This window comes from Castanea sativa, chromosome 8 (genome assembly GCF_040712315.1).
Source record: "Castanea sativa cultivar Marrone di Chiusa Pesio chromosome 8, ASM4071231v1".
Lineage (NCBI taxonomy): Eukaryota > Viridiplantae > Streptophyta > Magnoliopsida > Fagales > Fagaceae > Castanea > Castanea sativa.
The window spans coordinates 12,262,603-12,285,865 of NC_134020.1; the positions used below are offsets into that span (position 1 = coordinate 12,262,603).

At 36.5% G+C, this 23,263-nt stretch overlaps 1 protein-coding gene across 2 annotated transcripts; it reads right to left on the reverse strand.

Annotated features, from left to right (window-relative positions):
• Positions 1–1,301: 1,301 nt before the first annotated feature.
• LOC142607347 (uncharacterized) lies at positions 1,302–22,984 on the reverse strand. 2 transcript variants are annotated; one of them, XM_075778800.1, is made up of 13 exons: positions 22,840–22,984; positions 21,751–22,159; positions 21,379–21,625; positions 11,951–12,063; positions 8,451–8,530; positions 8,044–8,185; positions 7,841–7,921; positions 6,656–6,760; positions 6,301–6,483; positions 3,018–3,110; positions 2,231–2,370; positions 2,025–2,091; positions 1,302–1,855 (listed from the first exon to the last, which is right to left on the reverse strand). In XM_075778800.1, exons 2-13 carry the CDS (start codon positions 22,141–22,143, stop codon positions 1,736–1,738), a joined length of 1,764 nt encoding a protein of 587 aa, XP_075634915.1. In that variant the 5' UTR covers positions 22,144–22,159; positions 22,840–22,984; the 3' UTR covers positions 1,302–1,735. The 2 variants fall into 2 exon arrangements, with proteins under 2 accessions (XP_075634915.1, XP_075634914.1); XM_075778799.1 differs by having other exon boundaries at positions 21,751–22,166.
• Between the last annotated feature and the right edge of the window lie 279 nt (positions 22,985–23,263).

Consider the following 23,263-nt stretch of genomic DNA (forward strand, 5'->3'; position numbering starts at 1 on the left):
ATAAACCCACACAAACGATTTTGGAAAAGGCCCAACAAAGGAGTATTATTGCCAATGGTGCTAGACAACAATCAAGTGCGAGATTCACATGTGAGGGGGAGATTGTTAGGTTACACGTATGAGTGAAATCCTACATTGAATAATGATGAGAATAATGAGTGGTTAATATAATATAATTGAGTACATACTCATAGGGTTTAGGCTTTTTGGGTTAAATGTGTCTCTATATGTTATATTAATTGTTCAAGAAAGCTCCTTAGAGTCTTTATTTTACCAACAAATAGTTGTAAGTTTATTGTTCCATGAAACAAAGGTCCAAAATATGGGACAAATAGACGTTGGGAAGAGGTGCAACATAATCAACTTGAACTTGAGACAACAATTTGAAATCTTAGTAAAAGACTATATTTATTATGTTATTAAACTCTTTCTAAACGGTCACTAAGAAAGAAGTTTGGTCAAAAGAAAGGAGATCAATCAAATTATGATAATGAATCAAATTCTATTAGGTCAAACTCACCATACTCATTCTAGTTGGTACAAATTTGATTTTGCTGAATTTGTCAAGGAAAGGAGACTAATCAAATAATGATAATGAATCAATTTCTTTTAAATCAAACTCACCATACTCTTTCTAGTTGGTACAAAATCGACTTTCGTTTATCAACCTTGGACATTACAACTTGATCGGAGATGGCGACCAGTCTCCAAAGCGAACAACTTTGTATGTGGTAGCAAATAGAACTATGGTGTTGTTGAGTCACAAATAGACATTTGCATGCCTCACCAAAGTGAAAGCATCCTTGCTGAAAGTTTCTGCACATGTTAGAAGAGTTGTGGATGGGTTGGTCAGGATGGTTTTTGGTTTCTGCACATATGATACCTCCCCCTTTTCTCTTTCTTCTTGGTCCTCTTTCGCTCTTGCTATATTTGAATTCACTCCTAGACCATAAAAGAGAGCATTTTCTTGGAGCACGTTGACACATTCCCTAAAAAATAAGTTTTAAATTTTGGTGTTTTTGTGATTCCAATTAACTAACTGACAAAAGTTCTTATTAAATAAAAGATCTAAGGCTCAAATCTTGCCTACTTCAAAAATTAACTCAACTCTTTTCAATTGAAGCAGAGACCATAAGTTAAAATTAGTGTCTATCAAAGAAAACTTTGATGATTTTCCCGTACATGTTTGCACCAAAAAGAAAAAGAAAGACTGACAACAACCAAAAACAAAAACAAAAAAGTTTTACTTTGATATTTTTACATACATATTCCCATCAATATTAATTCTAATTCTACACAAATTAAATAAATATAGTAAGTTCAATTTTTAACTCTTTTTTTTCTTTTTTGGTTCCGTTTCTATCAGAGTTGAAACATTCCTAAAAATATCACAAGATTTGATAGCATTCATTTAGCCTCACCAAACTGATTTTTGCCAGTTGCTGGAAACAATTTCTCACAACAAGGAGGGCCTAAAATAGGCGAACATATGCAGAACAGCAAAAACAGAAATGAAGAATGTATCTTTCTCATGTATTAGACTACACAAATTCGGTAGGCAAAGATGGCCCTGCATGTGAGTCACATTACACTAGCACACTACCACTCAGAACTCAGAAGCACTGGGAAAAAAGATACGGCTAATACGGTTTGGAAAAGCAATAGCACCTCCAATAAAAAATGGACTTCCATCCAAACGTAAGTTCAGTGGAAGAAATTGTGAGAAGAATCCTATCTAGCTGGACATCATAACATGGTCAACTGACTGAAGCGCTTGGTTGGCAAAAAATCGGACATCAACATCTGGGTCATCACTTAGCTCGACCAAACAGGGACGAACTGTCTTCTCCACCACCTGCATTATAAGAATTCTCAGACCAAATGAGGGAAAAGGCAGTAAAAAATAAATACAATAAATCAAAACAACAAAAGCAATTTATGTCAAATAATAAAATCATCAAGATTTTATAGACATGCAAAAAATAAAGAGCAGATCAGAAAAAATAAATGCATAAGATACTTACAGAATGATCAACTATAGGTATGAGTGACTGGAGCACCTTTGCCACATTGAACTTGATGTTCGGTACCCTGAAGAGTGAGATTCAGGCCAAGACTCAAAACACTCAACCTGATTACATCTTTTCCATTTTTTTTTTTTCCTTTTTTTAGTGATAAGTTGGTTTACAATTTTATAATTGGATAAACAAATTGCAAGAAACCCAAATACCTGTCCTTTGATACATTGATAACCACTGGCAACAACTTTGAAATTGTGATTTCTGAGCCCATTACTGGGGCAAGGAGGGAAATTGCATGAAGAATGGTCATCCGATACAAATAATGTGGATTGGTAATCATCTCCAAAACCTGCCCAGATGGCATGCCAACCTCCATTATTCAAAAAGTAGTAAATAAATAAAGAAACAAAAAAACGATAACAAAATGAACCCAAAAAAATTTGTGGAACATATCATGACTCAAACTAAAGGAAAAAGCCACATGTCAAACCAGTACGGGGGGGAGAGAGAGAGAGAGAGAGAGAGAGAAAAGCAGCATCCATTCAGACATAGAAAGAAGTCGGCAACAGAAGTTAACTGAAATATTTCTCAATAATGGAGGAATAAAAGATATTTTTTTTGGGTTTGTATTAGCCTGGCAGGAAGATACTCATAAAAACCATTCAGAACCCCCTTGCCTCAATGCCAAGAATTATGTGCAAAACCCAGACGAACAAATAAATAGGTACAGATGTAGGTTTATTTCCCACATATCAATCTCAAATTGATATTCCACGTTTCATTGTTTTTCCCTCCCTGTTTTAATTGATCATTATAATTTAGGCTCTTAAGGTTTTGGCACTACAGTAGACATCCAATGTATTTGGTTGGCTTCTTTTTTTATTAATAAAATTTTTTAAGTTACTAATCAAAAAATATATATTTCCATGCTTCATGCTAAATGCAATCTTACGGGCATAGCCAGACATGTTTAATGGACCAAGACATTAAATAAACCTGTGGAACTATGTGCTGCATTGCCCACTCCGGGCCAAACTCTTCTGCAAGACGCTTCAAGTTGTTAGTAGCTGCATCACGAATTGAGTAAACCTGTGATAAACACCTAAAATAATCAAATCAAATATAACATGCAACAAACGATAAGAAACAAGAGACCAAGATTGATTCTTAATCACTAATACCTTAAAACTATGTCAGTACTATAAGGTGGGAAAAACATTCTCATGATAAGAGTTTTAACAAGGACTTCTTTTCCCAAATGAAGCAAAGAATATACTAGTTCTTCAATCTTACACAATAACATGAATAAAATTTTTTACCGAAGTCTAGCCTAGCAAACAGCAATGAGAATTATCATAGGGTAATAACAAACTTTTTTTCCTGTATGACTTCCTAATCACATAATACAATTGCAAGATAAATAAGAATGATATCTTTATGACTCACATCAAATCCTCCCATTCCTACTACTTCTAGTTTTGTCAAAGTCTGTTAGTCCTTCCACCAAAAAAAAAAAAAATCTGTAGTACCTCCAAATCAAACAAGAATGATCTCTTTAGCGGGTTTCTTAAATTTATAGATGGATCTAGGGTCAGATTCTGGCATGATCTTTGGTGCAGTGACTTTAGTCTTAAGGATATCTTTATGGAGTGGCATACATTGGCAATGGCAAAAGATGCTTCCATTACCTCATACTTACACGGAGGACATGTTTAGAATCCTCAATTTTGGAGGTTTTTCAAGACTCTGAATTGGAAGATGTTGATAGTTTCATTGATTTGTTGTACTCTCACCGTTGTACTCTCACCACCCTCAAGGCCAAGGTGAAAACCAGCTTTCCTGGAGATTATCAAAGAGCAGAAAGTTCGAAGTGCATTCTTTCTATGAACATTTTAAAGAACCCAGAGGAGATCTTCCTCGGAAGATTATTTGGAGTGTAAAGGTTCCTCATAAGGTAGCTTTCTTCATCTGGACAGTAGCATTGGGTTAGGTTTTGACAGTTTAAATTCTGGCGTGCAAACGTGCTCTTATGATTATTGATTGGTGTTTCAAGCAAATTAGTCAATACAGTACCCGTGACCATTTCGGGATTATTGCTATTTATATATTTGTATATATCTATTAAATTATATATATATATATATATATATATATATATATATATATATATTCATGAGCACATATATTTAATTAGAAGTTCATAAATTATTAAGAGCATCCAATACCCACATTCTAATATTCTTGCCTAATTACATGTTCACACCACCCTAATTAATTTAACTAAGTGTATACTTTCATCTAATTAATAAAAGTATAAATAGAGTTTGACAATATAACACCAGAAAGCACACATGAAGACTAAAGTAGTACACATAATAACACTTACAAAGACCTAGGAAGTAGACCTACCCCATCTGAAACCTTAAGTGAAAAAAGAAAAGCAAAAGTGGCATAGAGTAAGAAATGGATAAAAAGTGACAGTGAACTGGAGCGGAGGAACATAGAAAAGAATAAAAACTAAAAACTAAAAAGAAGCAGCAGCAGTAGAAGCAGGACTTGATGAAGAAGACACAGCAGCAGCAGTGGCAGGGATTGACGAAGACGCAGCAGTGGCAGACAAAGAGAAGAAGAAAATTAGGTGCAAAGTGAACCAGTCCAATTCAAATTTACCAGCTGTAACAGCCAAAACAGATGGAAAAGGTCGATACAGGCCAGAATAAAAACCAGTACATTTAAGGGGGCTTTCAATTCACTACCTTGGTTGCAAGTGCAAGAGTAATTGAGAGCTATGATGCATGGACACGCCGTTTTTGGCAAAGCATCCATGTGAAACATGTGTTGGACACAGGTACTGCTCTGACATGGGTACAATCATGTCAAATACGCACCAAGCAGCAACAAAAAAAAAGACAAAAAACAAAAAACAAAAAAAACAAAACAAAAATCAATTTTTTTTTAATCTGGGTATGGCTCAAACACAGCAGAGAACAAAAATAAATAAAAAAATAAAAAAAGAGGAGAGTCACCTGGTAAACACACCATTGTTGATAACCATCTTCAAAAGCACCTAATTTCACCCATACTCTCTCCCTCATTCTCACTCTCTTTCTCTCTCTCTCTGTGGCTCTCACAGCATCACTCTAGGCCTTTGGCAGCCATAGATCGGCAACCGGCGTGTCCAATCGCAGCCAGCCAACCATCAACTGCCAAAGCACCACGCCAGTATCTCTCTCACTTGAACTCAATGTGTCTTGCTCACATCGCAGATCTAGTTTTTTTCTTTTTCATAAATATGTTAGTTTGTTGATATAATGTAAAAAAATGTTGTATGCAATTTATTATCAGTAATAGGTTTGGTTAAGAACTTAAGGTTGTTGTTGATAATATTGATTTTTTGTTATTATTTATTATTTGATATTTGTTAGTGATATAAATATAATGTACAAATATGTTATTGTGGACAGCATTTACTAGCATTATTATTTATTAAATTGAATTATTCGTAGATAAAGTGAGTACCCCAAAACTTAAATTATGTCAAAAATATATAAAATATACCTAAAAATAAACATTAATTAATCAATTGCTGTATTCTCAACCTGGGATACCCTAATTTTTCAAAAAAATGCTATATCCCCATATCACGTATCATGGCGGTACCCATGCAACATAGATGGAGTGCCTCTGGATCACCTTCTGTCGCAATGTCCCTTGGCAATGGACTTGTATCCATTTGTGTTTACCCTGTTTGGGGTCTCTTGGGTCATGCCAAAGACACTGACGCAAATGTTGGATTGCTAGCAAGGAAAGTCTCATCGCCATAGGCATTCGAAGATTTGGAAAGTTATTCCTTTATGTGTTGTGGACCATTTGGCAGGAGATGAATAGAAGGACCTTTAAAGGTGTTGAGTGGCCTATTCATGTACTCCAGTAATGATTTTGAGGTCATCATACTACTGGATAACTGTCTTAGGCAGTAGCCTTTCGTCTTCATTTGTAGACTTTCTAGACATTCTTACTTTGATTGGGTAATTCTTTAGGAATAGACCAATACATGTTGTGTGTTTGATCTATTTCCTCTTTTGAATAAAGTTATTTTACTTATAAGAAAAATGACACACAGACAAGTTATACATAAATGTCGTAGTTACCAGAGGTAGGAACTAACATTAAATTTAAGAGAGAGAGAGAGAGAGAGAGACAAAGTAAAAAACAACATGAACTAAATGCAAGAAAAAATTCACACATTCTACTTATTTAAACAAGATAAAACACAAACCTTATCCTGTAACCACTGCATGCAAAGAGCACCTAGCTTGTCATCAAAAAATCCAACACCCAATTGACTTGCCAATAAAGGTATATACTCTATTATTGCTAGCCTTACTCTCCAATGTCTATCCTCAGCAAGCTCAACAATGGCTGGTAACAAGGATTGAGAGAGCAGATCAATTCCAATGACCTGAAAAAATTGCATATTTTAATAGGACTTGAGAAAAAAAAAATGCATGCATGTTAAAATCACATGCGCAATTGTTAAAAGCACCTACATCATCATAAGAAAGGAGACATGAAATGCACATAAGAGCAAAAAAATTAAAAACAAAATGTTCATCTTTAAAATTTTAACAGACCTGATTCACTTGATCAAGCTTGCTAATAATATTAAGGCGTACATCTGGAAATTCATCCTTCAGAAGAGAAAGGAAAATTGGAAGGAGCTGTTCAATAGTGGCATCCTGCATTAACCAACAGAATGGGATTCAAAAGTTCAGTGCAAGTTGGAACCCAAGAGAAAGATCACATTCATATAAGCAGAAACCAGACACTTCTAACTGCCAACTAGCAGCACTAATATAGGAAAGAACACATCAGAGAGAAAAACCTTGAACTGAAAACTGTCCAATTTCAGCATGGAACATGATGTGCATGCCAGATTTCCAAACTCCATATGAAAGTAATACATTGAAAAAGTACAAAAATGCCAATCCAAGCAAAATATACAAGGAAATGGAAGTATTTACTTCAATTATGTATCTGCTCATTAAAAGTCACTGTCATCAAAGCAGACATGGGTAAAATATGTAATTGTTAAAAAAAAAAAAAGACGGGTAAAAATGTAAAATATGTCATTGTCATCAAAGAAGACCCAGGTAACTTATTCCCATAATACTAATCTACAGACTACATACCTATTCACAAGCAAAATAATAGAGCACAATGAAACTGGTTATCAAAATTGCAACTTGCAAATCAAGCATAACACCAGCAACAAGAGAGGTGTAAATCCAGTTCACAGGACAAGGACTTCACTAACACATTTAATTGAGGATATCATTGTTTTAAAAGATAGTTACTTATGCCAATTGCTTAGCTGAATTTTGGGTCTTGAGGAAGCACCAATTGTAAATGCTATCAAATTCCAATCAAAGGGAAAATGTTGGCAGTAGACTTAAAAACTTTAAGTGTGAAAGCCTTTTCGTTCCATTTTCATTTCTATAACTTATATTCTCCGTCTGAAATTTGAACAAATAACTTATAATTGGTAAGGAAATTTGACCAAATCCTTCAAATCAGATATAAATTGAAAGTAGAATGTTTGACAAAATTCAAAAAAATTGGACAGTTAATTTGTGGTTAAGAAGTTCCACCTAAAAATCAAAATCAAGATTAGATAGAAGTTTAGTTCATTTTCTTGTAATATTAAAAGGAAAATGCAATAAAAATAGTCAACAGGAGTAGTTCAGAATGAGCAATAATGCTTTCATTGCTAGACTAGGATGACTGCATCAGCATTAACCAGCACACAACATTCTTACCTTTCCTAATACAGGAGCCATTCCCATTATAACTGAAGCTAAAGCAGAACGAACATGCTGGGAAGAATCTGATGACAATTCCTGCAACAGTCATTGCAAGGTATTGAGATTGCTGAAATAGAAGGGCTATAGGTGAGGAGTAAATTCCTATGCTAAAAGGTAACATCATAGAGAGAAGAAAATCTTTTAAAAAGCACATGTACCTTCACACAAGGAAGAATATGCTGAATTGAAAGTTCAGGATTCAATATCCGGCAAAACTTAGTTACTTTGCCAGCAGCTGCTATACGAACTTCAGCCTCATTATCCCGAAGCAACCGGACATATGCAGGGACCAAGTCCCTCCTTAGAAGATAATCACCATAAACAAAATATTTCAGAAGAGATTACACAAACAAACATTATTGCTACACCACCACACTTAAAAAGAGAAAAATAGACATTTGATCAGAAATCATGAGCATTTCAGGATGATTGTCAAAGATAATGAGAAAGACAGTGAAAACATGAGAATGAAATTAAAACCATACATGTCTACATGATACAGCAGAACAATGTCAGCTATGTAGCATAAGCAAGATACCATGGTGGCTTAATAATAAATGACTACCTAGTAGGCTCAGGCCCCACAGCTTCGCAAAGTTCATATAACTGATTAGCAACCATGTAACGCACACGCCAAGATTTATCCTGTTCAGAAATAACAAAGCAAATTTAAGAGCTTAATAAACAAGTAAGATAAGTGCCGTGTTAGGGAGCTTGTTTTATCCATAATAGTAATAGAGATACTTAAATAGGATTGTCAAAGAAAAAAATTAATCAAATAACTTGCTCGACATGAGAAATCTATCTCAAGCATAGAACGTCTTCATTAAGCAAAGCATAAGACAAATGAAATCTCCACATTATGCCTGGCCCTTCCTGGAGCTTTCAAAACCAACTTTGACGACAACTCAAAAGATCACAGAAACAGACCCAACAAACTTTCTTTAGGGAACCCAAATTGAATGATATACCTCATTTTTTTGGATGAGTAAACATGTCAAAATACTATAGGAAACATGCTACTTTTTTCTTTTCTAGGTTTAGTAACATACAAAACACCAGCACACAATTTGGAATCAAATCAGCAATTCACAACTAAATTGCATTTGACTTCACTACAATTAATTATGATGAAATTAATTACAATAGCCACGTATCTAGCTGATAATTGAGGTATGCAATATTGGAATCCTCAATTCACTTGATCCTTTCAGGATTAGGAATAAGAGTGTGGTGATTTTTTTTTCCTTTTATTTTCTGTACTAACTTTCCATGAAGTCAAGGAGAGGATATCTTATCCTCGAGTTTGTCTAAGAATGGAAGGTTCAAAGTTCGCAAGTGCTATGACATCCAGAGAGCATCAACAGGTGTTCACTTCCCATGGAGATGCATTTGGGTTCTAAGGTACCTTAAACAGTTTCTTTCTTTTTTCTTTTCTTGGGCAGCAACAATGCATGAAACTCTTACAGTGGACAACCTCAAAAACTGACATATGGTGATTGGAGCTTGGTGGTCTATGTGCAAGAATAGTGGGGAAGCCAGTTGAGCATCTTCTATTGTATTGTTCAATAGCTCGAGATATTTGATCATTTGTGTTTTCCTTATTAGTTTGGATTATACCAAAGAAAGTGTATCAGATGCTAGAGTTTTGGCAAGGAAACTTTCACTGGTTCAAGAAGTCCAAGATATGGAAAGCAGTTCCACTATGCATCTTATGAATAATTGGCATGAAATGAACCGTAGAATTTCATGCCATTAAACAATCGTTATTACAATCCTTATCCGATTGGATAACTACATTGGGTAGCTTCTTTTCTTGATCTCTTAGATTTGTTGAATCCCAAGTTGTAATTCTTTCAGAGATTTTACACCCACACATTGTGTATTTGAACTAACTCCTTTGTTTTACATTGAAGCATGTCAACAAACTCCTCACCCACCGATTTCGCCGGAGAATCAACACCTACACATGGAAAATCTTCAACCGGATAGGAAGCTTCACCAGAAACCAGACCGAAGTTTCGTCGGCCCTTGGTGGCCCTTCCGGAACCAGACCCACCACTTTCTTGACACTCGGTGGCACCTCCGAAACCTGACCCATACCTATAACGGCACTCGGCGACGCATCCAGAAACAGCCCCACAAACTTTTCGGCACTTCTAGACCCCTCCGAAACCATGCCCGAGTATACTACTGCACTCGGAAAACCCTGCGACACCTTCGCATGATCGCCTGACCCTTCACCCATCTCCCACGAGATAGACTTGTCATCTTTGGACCCCAAAATATCGTCCAACTGGTGAACTCTTGAAACAGAGCTCTCAAGTGGGTCTCGACTACCTGGAATAAGCCCCCATTCAAAGAAACCGTGGGTTGTGGGTCTATTTCTTTTTGTGCAACTATGGGATGGGCTTTCTCAGCCCAATTCACTTTACGTTTTTCAGCACCTTCCAAATCAGCAGATATTTTTAAAGAAAAATGGGCCTGAGTCCATTTAACTTTAAAAGCACGTGTGGGCCTGCCAGAATTTAAAAGAGCATATTCATTTGACTTTTATAAAAAAAATCTAATTCCCCAAATCTCTCCTTTTGTTTGAAATTACCAGTTAGTTTTGGAAACTGTTTCTCCAAAACTTAAATCCCTTTCTGATTTTTTGTTATCTATACTATTATTTAAGGAGCTTCCACTGTTTGAATTCCTCATTTTTTAGTTCAAAATTGCCCTTATAGCCCTATGTTTAAGTAAAGACAAAACTAAAAGACAATTTGGTAAAAATGCAACTCTAACTCTCACTAAAATATTGCCTAAAAAATAGAACAACTTTCCTGTTAATTTTCAAATTACTTTATCCACTTATAAATTCAATTTTCAAAATAAAAATTATATATATAAAATAAAAAAACACAATTTTTTTTTCTACAAAATAGAACCACTAAAAAAAAAAAAAAAGCCTCATCGCACGCGCTTTGCGCATGTGACGAGGCTAGTTCTCATTAATCTTTTGCCAACCTTTAGGCCTTAGATTGCCGGTGGAATTAAAGCTCGCCCCACCACCAGCCACTGCCTCTTTCCCGGGCCTAGAAGCAGATTTTCCCAAAAAAAACTTATGTAAATGCAGATGAAGAAGAGCCCAACCAGCCTAACACCCTCCGGAACTAACAAACAACCCGGTCTTGCTCCATTATAATATTCAGAGATTTCTACAAACAAGCCACCCTTATTTGATCTACTGGTAATCTCCAAATTCTTATTGCTCTCCCTAAAACAATTGTAATAATGTTTTTTCCTAAAATCCCAATGACTTAATTCGGTTAAGCAAGCAATAATCCAGTCCAAACCCAATCGACCCATTTGAATAGAACCATGAAACTGACCCCGGCATTCTGTAATGGAGAAAGAATCGAATCTGCCACCATCAAAAACCAAAGAAAAAGTCTTTGAATCTATCCAAAAAAAGTTTGATTTCCCCTTCAACACCTCTGGTTTAGGAAAAGGCTTGGCAGTGAGGGGTAGAGAACGAGTGGGAGGCTTTGTAGAGTGGGGTGGTAAAGGGTTGGTGACTGAGTGGTTGGAGGGGGGTGGATAAAGGGATGGTGACTGAGAGGTGGGGGTTGTTTTTGACAGTTGTGAAAATAGGGCATGGTTGTTGGAATGATTGACCAAAAGGATTCGGCCAAAAGAAAGGGGCATAAGGAAATTGAGGCTGCAAGGCTGGGAAAGAGAAGGGGTGTAAGGTGATGGGGTAGAGGGACAGATGCAGGTAAAGACTTAACTAGAGCATTCAGGTAGGACGGAGATTATACCCCATTCAAGACACACAAATAGACATTCAGACATGTATTAATCATCCATAATTAAGGTACAAATAACAGATCAAAAGGTACATCACTAGTGAAATTAAATAGAACAAAACATGATTATATATGGCAACAAGACAAAAAATAAAGTATTATTATGAAAATAATCAAATAGATGCTTTGCAAAACCATGCTAAACATAAAATCTGATTAAACATGTAACATCAATTATAGATTAGAAAGTTAAAGATCATCTCCACAGGTGTACCTGAGAGAAATTTATGATAACAGGTAGAATATGTGCAACACAGTCCTGAGGTTCCAACAACTTTCCAAGAGCGGCACAACCTTCAACGGCCAATAACCGAACAGAATCTTGATCTGAATTGAATTAATTTTAAACGTCATTTACAATATTATAAAAGAAGATTAACTTGACAATGTGGTGGAAAAAGTAATTATCAACTACATGTCTTCGTAAACTCTTTTGTTTAATAGGACAATCCCTCATCTAAGTTTCATACCTTACATTTCTTTGTACATGCTTATGTTATAAGGTTTAAACTTAAAATAAAGCAGTCTGAATAACAAAGCCAATTTCAATTGTATGAGGCAATGTTAAATAACAATGGCAATCTCAACCTACTTGCCACAGTACATGTGGTAATTGGTCTACAACATATATCATTTGAATTTAACATTAACAAACACAGATCTTTCTTGTTGACATGACCTTAGTAACATCAGTCTGTTCTTTGCCCCTTCAAACAATAGGGCCTCTCTTTTTTATTAAAAAAATAATAATTCAAAAATTGGGGGAAGGGGACAATTTGAACCCTAGATGTCTCCATTGAAAGCACTAGGAAGTGATGGTTGAGCTACAAGGCCCTTGGCAATAATTAACTGAAAACTTTATTAAAGAAAAGAAGGAAAACATCATAACCCAGGCACACAAGCAACATACTACGGGTAGCTAAAAAGTCAAATAAGAGCACACAAGTCCAAAAATTCAAGCATATTAGAAAACGAATGACTACTTAAGCCAGCCATCCAATCATACATTTAACACAGAATACTAACAGTTTCAACTGCAAAGGCAAGTGCTCTGTCCCTTCGAATGTTACAAGTATTAAGCTTTATTTATATAATCCACATAGAACATAAAGGCATTGCACCCCAAATATCTGCTCTGCATTGCCAACCAAAACCCCCCTTCCAACACTCCAATAAGTCCAGTACACTACCAGGAATAACCCATTTTAAACCAAAAAAACAAAACACCATTGATCAAATTTCTTGAGCATAGGAACAGTGGAGCAATAAGTGGTCTGTGGACCCTCCACTCCACTTGAAAATACAACACCAATCTACCAAACAAAATCTCCAGTTACGAAGTTTCTCAAAAAAAAAAAAAAAATCTCCAGTTACGAAGGTTATGCATGGTTAGAATTCCTCCCCTATTCCTCCCCTAGCGGCTGTCCACGCAAAAAATAATAATAATAAAAAAATAAAGCAACTTTAGTGGGAACCTTTAATCTCCGGATGCTCTTCCACAGAAAGGATAGGGAACCCCTAAAGGAGGGAACTTTGCAAAAAGATGTTACCTTAAAATTGCCATTTGTAGTCGGGGACCAGCAAATTCAATCTTCAATACTTCATTGTTCCTTTTTTTTATTTTTTTATCAGCAAGTAAAGAGCTTTATTAACACTCAAAAGAGAGAAAAATAGACAATTAGGCAGCACAAAAAATTAAGCTCTTGATAATCTGCCCAAAAAATCTAGGAGATCCACCTCTGACCCAACACCATAAGCTTGCTGTCATTCAAATAAAGAACATAATAGCTGAGATTTAAGCTGGAAAGCATGGGTGTGCCGATTGGGTCAGCGCAGCTAAGTCCGATATGCATGGACGCGACGTGCGGCTGTGGACGCTGCACTTGTGTCCATGACCAATTTTATTTTATTTTACTTTGTTTTCCAATTTGGCTCGATACAGTCCGAAACAGGCCCCAAATTTTGTCAAAACACACCGTTTTGACATCCTAGTTTAAAGAAAAAACCCTAAACTCATCTCAAACTCTCTTTGACTCTCTCGTTCTCTCTGTCTCCTCTCTCTCTCTCTAACACACGGCTCTCCCTTAAACTCCCACAAACTCCCTCCATATCTCCTTTGCCTCACTGACCCAAGCTCACTCTCCCAGCTCTTCATAAAATCTCAAACCTCGGTCTCAATTGGTATATGTTTACCATTATATGAAAAAAATGCTTAGCAATATATAGAAAAAAAATATATATATATATATATATATATATTTAATAATTTATTAATAAACGAATCCTACCGCACCCGCACCCACTTTTTCAAAAATTACCGAGTCACTGCACTGCACCTGAACCCGAATCCACACCCGTGCTTCCTAGGTTGAATAACTGAACATTCCTTCGCTCAAAATGACACAGGTTCCTTTTGCCCATTTTGTCCACATTAAACATGACAGAATAGCCCCTCAACTGCTAGAAAGCATCCTCTTACCACACAGCCATTACCAACTGAGAAACAGGTCAATAATCTTTCTAGGTATCACCCAATTAAGAACCATTAGAGTCAACATAAATGCCCAAAGCTCACCAGCAACAGTACAATGCAAAGAAAAAAGATGTTCAATATCCTCCCCATTCGCTTTGCTCATGACACACCAATCAGGAATAACAAATCCCCCTTTTCGCAGATTGTTAGTGGTTAAAATCTTTCCTTTCACTTTAGAACATACAAAGAATCTGACACAAGGAGCTCTCACTTTCCACTCCTTCCAAGGAAAGGAATGATCCCCTGCCCCCCCCCCCCCCCCCCTCAAAATTTTGTAGAAAGAAAGTACTGAAAATCCCAAAGACAGAAGGAACCCAGATCAATCTATCCTCCTGAGAGGAATTAAACCTGACAAAATATAATTCCGTCAAAAAAAAGGTCCATGCTCTCTAACACCCCATCATGCAAAGGACAAGTGAAAGTGGGATTCCGTTGGTTCCACCCATTAGATACATCCAAATAGTCAAATACAGTGGCATCTCTATTTCTTGCAATAGCAAAAAGACCCTAGAACCTGTTAATTAAAGGCCCATCTCCCCACCAATTATCAATCCAAAACCGAATCTTATGACATGTTCCCACTTCAAATGAGGTGTTTTTCGAAATTTCAGACCAACCCTTACTAATGTAATGAGTAACTCCCCCCCCCCCCCCCCAACTTATTTGAACACCAGCCACCCTTTGAAATACCATATTTAATCCCTATCACCTCCCTCCACAGAGAACTTGTCTCCATCCCAAACAGCCACAACCATTTGCCTAATAAGGCATAGTTGAATAACAGGAGATTTTATTCCCAAGCCTTCCCCTTTGAAAAGAATGTCAAAAATAGAATCCCACTTAATCAAGCGGAATTTATTCTCACCACCCAAACCACAACAAAAAAAATCTCTTTGGATTCTTTCCATTCTATTGGAAATCAAACTCAGGAGAGGGAAAAGAGATAAAATAAGTTGGGAGACTAGAGAGCGTCGTACTATTAATAAGAATAAGCCTTCCACCCTTAGATAAATTTATCTTCTTCCAACTAGCAAGTCTTTTTCTCCATATTTTCCAAAATTCCATCCCAATAGCTTTACTCTTAAATTGAGCTCCTAAAGAAAGCCCCAAATATTTCAGAAGGGTAGAAATTTTACCCCCCAAATTCTGAGTTAACCTTCCATATGACGCACATCCCCCACAGGGACCATCTCTAATTTTACCAAATTAATGCTCAACCCAGAGGCCGCCTCAAAAAGAAGCAAGGTACACTGCAAGAATCTCAATTGATTCTGATTGGCCTCACACATGATAAGAGTATCATCTGCAAAAAGAAAATGAGTAATAGTATGAACCTCCCCATTACCTCTTACAAAGAATCCAGCCAAGAAGCCTCCCTGTGCTACCTTCCAAAGCAGATGACTCAAAGCCTCACAAAAACAAACAAAATCAGCGATAATTGATCACCTTGGCGCAAACACTTGGAGCTTGCAAAAAAACCACTAGGCTCACCATTCACCAATACAAAGAAGTAGAGAACCATGCCATGGATACAGGAATGAATCCACTTTATTTTTACCCCAAAACCACCTCTACTCAAAACATATAAAGAGGAAGTCCTAATTCAAATGGTCATATGCTTTCTCCAAATCCAGTTTTAAAAGAACTCCTAGTCTCCCCTCTCAAGCAACTTTCCAAACACCCATTAGCTATAATAACTGAGTCTAGGATATGCCTTCGCTGGATAAAAGCATTATAAACATCGGAATAAGCTCCCCCATAACCAGCCTCAATCTATTTAACAGAACTTTGGTGAGGATCTTATAGACACTGCTGAGTAATCTAATGGTCTGAAGTCCTTAACATCTACTGCCCCTATCTTTTTAGAATAAGGGCAAGAAAAGCAGAATTCAATCTCTTTTCAAACAACCCACTCTCATGAAAATCATGAATAAACTTTAGGGGGAAATTACATTTTACCATTCTAAACTATACCCCAAATTACACTTTGCACCCTAAACAATTCGAATGTACGTTTTACATCATAAATTATGACCCATGTTAAACTTTGCACCCCAACGTTAATTTTACAATTATGTTTGACAAAAATTTCGAGCATGTGACTCGCACATGTGTATTGCTTAAATGGCTCAAAGTTAAAAGACCAAAAACCCCATCTTCCCAATCAATTAAAAACAAAAACTTCTTTCATTATTTTTACGCAGCTCTCTCTCTAGCATGGGTGTGTAGCAGCTCCTCTCCCCAAATCAAAATCTGTGTAACCCTAAATTAGCAAAACAAAATCATCAATAGCACCACCATTGCTCCACCACCATGGACATTTTAGTTATTTGGTTCCCATGAACTAAAAATATTTCAAGATGGCTGGTCCAATTCAGAAACAATGATGATGATGGAAATCCTCAATGTCAACTAGAGCATGGTCCCCAAGTAAATATATCGGTAAATTTTGCTATTGGAGTACTTATGAAATGTTATACTACACAGAGGTAGGACCTTGGATAATTTTCCACGAAAGGAAAAAGGTCAGTGTGAGCAATTGGATTTATGACTTTTGTCTTTCCATTGAGTATCAAAATTAAGTTGAAGGTAAGTCTGCACTCCTTTTTTGCAGTAAGTGGTTATTAAAAGGCTAGTATATGGCTTTGAAGTTAATTTTAATTAAATATCTAATGCCATAAGATTGGCAGCCCCATGGAATTTACAAAGCCACATGTTAGCTGTTAAGGAAAAGTTGTTTCTTTGCTTTCCCTCAAGGACATGTTCAGTGGCTCTTGTAAAGGCCATTTTACCATTTATATCCAAGTGGTCAAGTGGGCCATTCGTCGCAATGGTGGAACAATGGTGTTGCCATTGATGATTTTGATATGGGGAGAAGAGCTGCTACACAAGAGAGAGAGAGAGAGAGAGAGAGAGAGAGAGAGAGAGAGAGAGCTGGGTAAAAAATAAAGAAAGAAGCTTTTAATTGGTTGGGAAGAGAGGGTTTTTGGTCTTTTAACTTTGTGCCACTTAGGCAATACACATGTGCAAGTCACATGCTTTGAGATTTCCATCCAACATAATAGTAAAATCGAGGAAGGCATGCCACACTAGGAACAATTTGTGGATTGTACAACCACAAAGAGCTAGTGAGGGCTGGAATGGAATATTATATGGGTGCAAAGTGTAACAAGGGTCATAATTTAAGGTGAAAAACATGCATTCAAATAATTTAGGGTGCAAAACGTAATCCAAGGTATAGTTTAGGGTGGCAAAGTGTAATTTTTCCAAACTTTAGAATATCAACCTTAACCACACCCCACTCATAGTTTGCACGGCCCAAGTAATCTCCTCCTTTGTAAAAGATTGCACAATCTGGTCAATAGTGGCACTATCCAACACATTAAACTGGGCCCAACCAATCTCGGTCTCCACTGATCTAATTCTCTATGAAGATTCTTATAGAAATCCACAATTTCATCCTGAATCATACCCTAGTCTGTACATAAATGATCTCCCACTTGCAACTTCCTAGTAAAATTATTGCATCTATGAGAATTGGCCATATATTGAAAGAACTTTGTATTCCAGTCACCTTCACAAATCCAAGTTGCCCTTGATTTTTGTCTCCAACTGATTTCTTCCATCAGCATAACTTCTTCATTGTTTCTGTTGATGGATGTAGAATATTGATGAGCAAAGAAAGATTGCATAGATTCCAACTCCCAATCATGGCAACATCTAATGAACGCCACATCCCAATGGACATTTCCATTATGATAGCTCACGTAATTTGCCACAAAAGCTTCTTTAGCTCAAGAAATATGGAAATGGTCCAGGTAGGCTTCCTTAAGAATGACCCCTCCACACCAAGAATATGCAAGTCAATTTTTATAGTTTGTTATTTCAATATACATATAATTTTTAAAACTTTTAGAATTTAGGATTTTATTTCCTTGACTTATGTGTTTTTAAGACTTTTCTAGTCAAATTAGAGTCCTATTATGGAACTGCCTTTGGATAGGCTTGCAATCTGTAAAACAAAAATAAGAAGCCTATTCTCGATGAAATTGCTATCAATTTATTTTCATTCCTCTGATCAATTCCACAATTCTTCCTTGTGGATTCAACAAACCCCTAATAGATTTAAGGGTCTGCATTTAGCAAGAACGACATCTAGCCCTTTCATGCTTTTCATTCTACATCACCACTAAAAGGAGTTTTGTAACTTACATCTACACCAAGACACCTGTGGTCAATACTCACACGGTTTCAACCATACTTCATGCTTCCTATGAAAACCAACCTAGGCAACCCGTCCTACCCATCTCTACCGCCCCCTCCCTCAACACACGAGGAATCCAAATAAGTTACTATATAGTCATGCCCAAGAAAACGTGAAGGAAAATCGAGCAAAGTTTCCACCTAAAACATGTCTTCTTGCAATCTTTTAAAATTCATGGAAGAAATTAAAATTAAAATATGATGGGTTTAGGCACATTTAATTTATCTCCATTTTGAAACTTTGTGGCACTTCTCTTTATGAGACTTCACCTGCTAAAATAGCAGCCATCTTCACCTTCTCCCATATCCCACACCCAATTGATATCGTCTCTCCTATTTATATATAACCTCAACTCATTCAACAAAGCCTTAACCTAAATAATTTGGAGTCATATACATAAATCCTTCCTTGCAACCCTCCTTTATTCAAGATTGAGGCCCACTACATGGATCTGATTGGTATCTAGTAAATGTTCTACAATTTTTTCTTGACCTTTTCATATATCGTTGTAGTTGACCTTTTCCTTACAAACTCCATGCTATGACCCACCAGCTAATACTCTAATGTTCCAAAGGAGAAGATATGTTTCCATTGGAAAAGCATATGAAAGCAGAAGACCTCCTCTCAAGTGGCTTTCTTTATTTGGAGTGTTGCTTTGGGGAAATGTCTGAAATTGACAATTTAAGAAAAATGAAGGTTTGGATATTGGATTGGTGTTATATATGCAAGTGCAATGGCAAATCAGTTGACCATCTTTTCCTTCATTTTTCAGTTGCTATGGATTTGTGGTCTATGGTTTTGGGTTTATTTGGAGTAAGTTGGGTTATGCCAAAGTCAATTGTGGGGCTCCTAGCTTGTTGGCAAGGTCGGTTTGGCCGTCATCGAAACGGTCATATATTAATAATTGTTCTCCATTGTTTAATATGGTGTCTTTATAGGGGAAGAAATAGTAGGTGTTTTGAAGATAATGAGAGATTCATATCAAACCTCAAGTTATTTTTCTTTAGAACCTTAGTAGATTAGTTGTCTGCTTTGTGAAACCAATCATTCACCTCTTTTCTTGAATTTCTTGATTTATTTAATTTTTGAACTTGATTTGTTTGACACCTGTACACTTCTTGGTGTACCGGGGCATCTCTTTTTTTATATCAATAAATCTTATTACTTATCAAAAAAAAAAGAGAAGATATATCAAATTTAAGTGGTTAGCATGTATTGAGCTAAACAAGGTTGGCTTAATTTTACTACATTTGAGTATCGTTCAAAGCAAACATCCAACCATGAGCTCCAAATGGTATATTAGCGTAGCCAATGAGCTCTAACTCAAATGCATATACTCTCCTCATAAGAGTAACAATCTAATGCTCCTAGAGTAGCATTCTTTTCTTGGACTACCGCTTTAGGTAAGATTCTAACTACAGATAATCTTTGGAATAGGCATATTGTAGTGCTTGATTGGTGCTATATGTGCAAAAGGTGTGAGGAATTGGTGGATCATCTTCTTCTTCATTGTCGGATAGCATATGAGTTGTGGTCTATCGTATTTTGTTTGCCTGGCATCCACTAGGTTATGCCATATAAAGTTATTGAGTTGTTGGCTTCTTGGTAGGGCCAATTTGGAAGACAGAAATACAGATTTCTAGAGTTTTGTGCCACATTGTTTGTTTTGGTGTTTATGGTGGGAACAAGATGCTAGATGCTTTGAGGACTTTGAACGGTCGATCCTTGATTTAAAGTCCTTTTTCTTCCATACTCTCCTTGAATGAGCTTAGTTTTACCTTCTTGCTGTTCTTTATCCCTCCCTGTTATAGTTGGTCATTGTAATTTGGGTTCTTAATTTTTGCCAATGTAGTACATTTCCAATGTACTTGGGTTGGCCACTCTTTAATAAAAAGTTCTTATGTTATTTATCAAAAAAACAGTATGGTGGAGGATGAGATTGTGGGTTCACTACCCACCAGATGTGTTACTTACCCAAAATAAATAAATGGTATTTTTTTTATAAGTAATAAACTTCATTGAAAAAAGATGTAAGAAAATAAAATGAAAACAAAGCACATAGGTCATGTGCTAGAAGCAACAATGAAAAAACTAACAATGAAAGCACAAAAATCAAGCATATTAGGTAAAGAAATAAAAGCAACACCCATAGCATTTGCCCAATCAAACAAGGTCTAAAAGAAGAGAAGCTTCAACTCATAAATCGATCTTTAATTCCCGTCAAAAGGTACATGTATATCTTTCCCTCCAAATGACCCACATAAGACAATGAGGGTTCATTCTCCAAAGCACCTTAGATCTGAGTCTATTGAGCTTGCCTAACCAACTTGCTAAAAGTTCCACAACACTACACGAGATGACCCAATGAGCCCCAAGTAGTGAACACACCATATTCCACAACTTTTGAGCTACTGGGCAGTGTAGGAGTAAGTGGTCAGTGGTCTCCCCATTTCTCTTGTACATACAACACCAATCCACCACCACCACCACCACTTTTCGACTCCTTAAATTATCAATAGTTAAAAATTTCCCCAAAGCCGCTGTCCAAATAAATAAACTAACCTTTGGAGGCATTTTTGGTTTCCACAATGGTTTCCAATAAAAGAATCTGGGTTTGGGGATTGTGCACTTTTGGTTTCCACAACGGGTTCCATGGAAAAGAATCTGGGTTTGGGGGTTGTATATTAAATAAATGGTATATTAAAGTCAATGATGATGACAAACACAAAAAATAAAAGTATCCAAATAAAATCAGGATGATCAACACTAAAGGGACAAAGTTTAAAAAAAAAAAAAATAAATAAATAAATAAACCATTTCAAACATTAACTAGATATTTAGTTACCATCCTGTGTAAGATCTTCAAACATTGACATGATGTCAGTTTTCAGATGAGCAGATTCAACAGTTGCAGAAAATTTTCCCAGATTTGTTGCAGCAGACCTCCTAACCATAGGCATGTCATCCTGACACAATTGACTGTATATTGACCGCAATTCTGTCTTCAGCATCTCTGGGGCACTTGGGGAGGCAATATGAAACAACCCACATGCAGAGACTCGTGCTGTAAACCATTCACCAGCTGCCAATCTCTGTAACACAACAGATTAGAACTTGGAGGTAAAATAATTATACATTGAACAAAAAGGCACAGGCAAACTATTGATGGAATAAACCAAATTCTACACCAGAGGAAAGCCACACACAAATATCTAACCTTCACCAGAGGAATAAACCAGTCAACCAAGTCAGTCTCTCTCATCTGAGAGCCAATTCTACACAATGACTCCACCGCTTTTTCCCTCACACAGGTTTCCTCAACAGTGCAAAGGGTCTCCAACGGTGGGAGCAAAACATGGGCATGCTCCACTCCCCCAACATATGGAATAAACACCCCCAATTCCTCCGCCATCACAAGAAGTACCTCATCATCGTCATCATTGTTTTCACTAAGAAATGGGATCAGTTCCTTTCTGGTTCGCTCCTCCCCAAGAGCACGTGCAATTGTGGATAGCCTCCGAATCGAGTTCAATCGTAGCTGAATGTCATCATTTTTCAGCTCGTCTATGAGCACAGCAATTGGATATAGTGGTTCTTCAACCATAGACATTGTATTTCCAATATATCTAACAACTTCAAACAATTAATATTGTCAACAGCACTATACATAATGTAACCATATTGTAGCTTGTAAAATTGTTGCAAATACAATGCTAATGATAATCTCCATATTTATCAAAGGAAGCCTAAATTTTAAGTAAAATAGATAATTTAACTGCAAAATTTATAGTTATTCCAAATTTATAATTTCCCAATAATTAATCAGAACACGTAGATTATATCAATGCTCTATTTGGTTATTAACAATTTCAGGGGAACATGGAAATTCTACAGACGATAACATAACCAGTATTTGTTATAAAATTGCAAGAATTTTTCTTCATTTCTCGGTAACCAAACAGATTAAAATGGAGGAAAGATTGCAATTAGGATCGAAAATAAGATATCTAAAACAAACCCTAGAATTCAAATAAAAAATCCGGGGAAATTCGTAAAGAGGCAACAGATAAAAGACTCGTAACAGTATCTTCATTACAACGAAAACGGTATTGAAATACAAATTGCGAAACTTAAAGATGTGATTTTTTATTTTCATTTCCTGAGCTGAGCTTTCTCGGGAACCAAACAGAGAGCAGGAATTCAAAATCAGCCTCATTGAATAATTGAGAAAGGAAAAAGGAAATAAAAGATTACTATTTGAAGCGAAGCGAATCGATGAATGTGAAAATTGAGAGTGGTCTCTTACCGATCTCAATGCGTTCCCGCCGGCTGCCTCTGATCCCAGAGTCCGTTGGCGTAGAGAGAGATGAATCTGTGATGTGCTTGTATGGTGCGAATGAATTGCTTGAAAGCCCATAAAGAGTGAGTTTGAATCGAAAAATGGCTTAGCCCGTGGGCTGATTTTGGGCCGGAAAGTTTTTTTAAAAAGCCAAATTTCCTAGTTGAGCTGGTTGTTCTTTTTACGATTTTACCGTATCAAATTAGAGTCAGTTTCTCCACTAAGGGTGCGTTTGTTTCGACAGAAAAGCAATTTTGAAAAATGTTTTCAGCATTTGCGAGTGTTTGGCAACACCGAAAATTTTGGTCAAACGGAAAAGAGGAACCATTGACCGTAAAATACACCCTCCCCACCCGGAAAATATTTTCCATGTCTATTTTACCTTCAAATT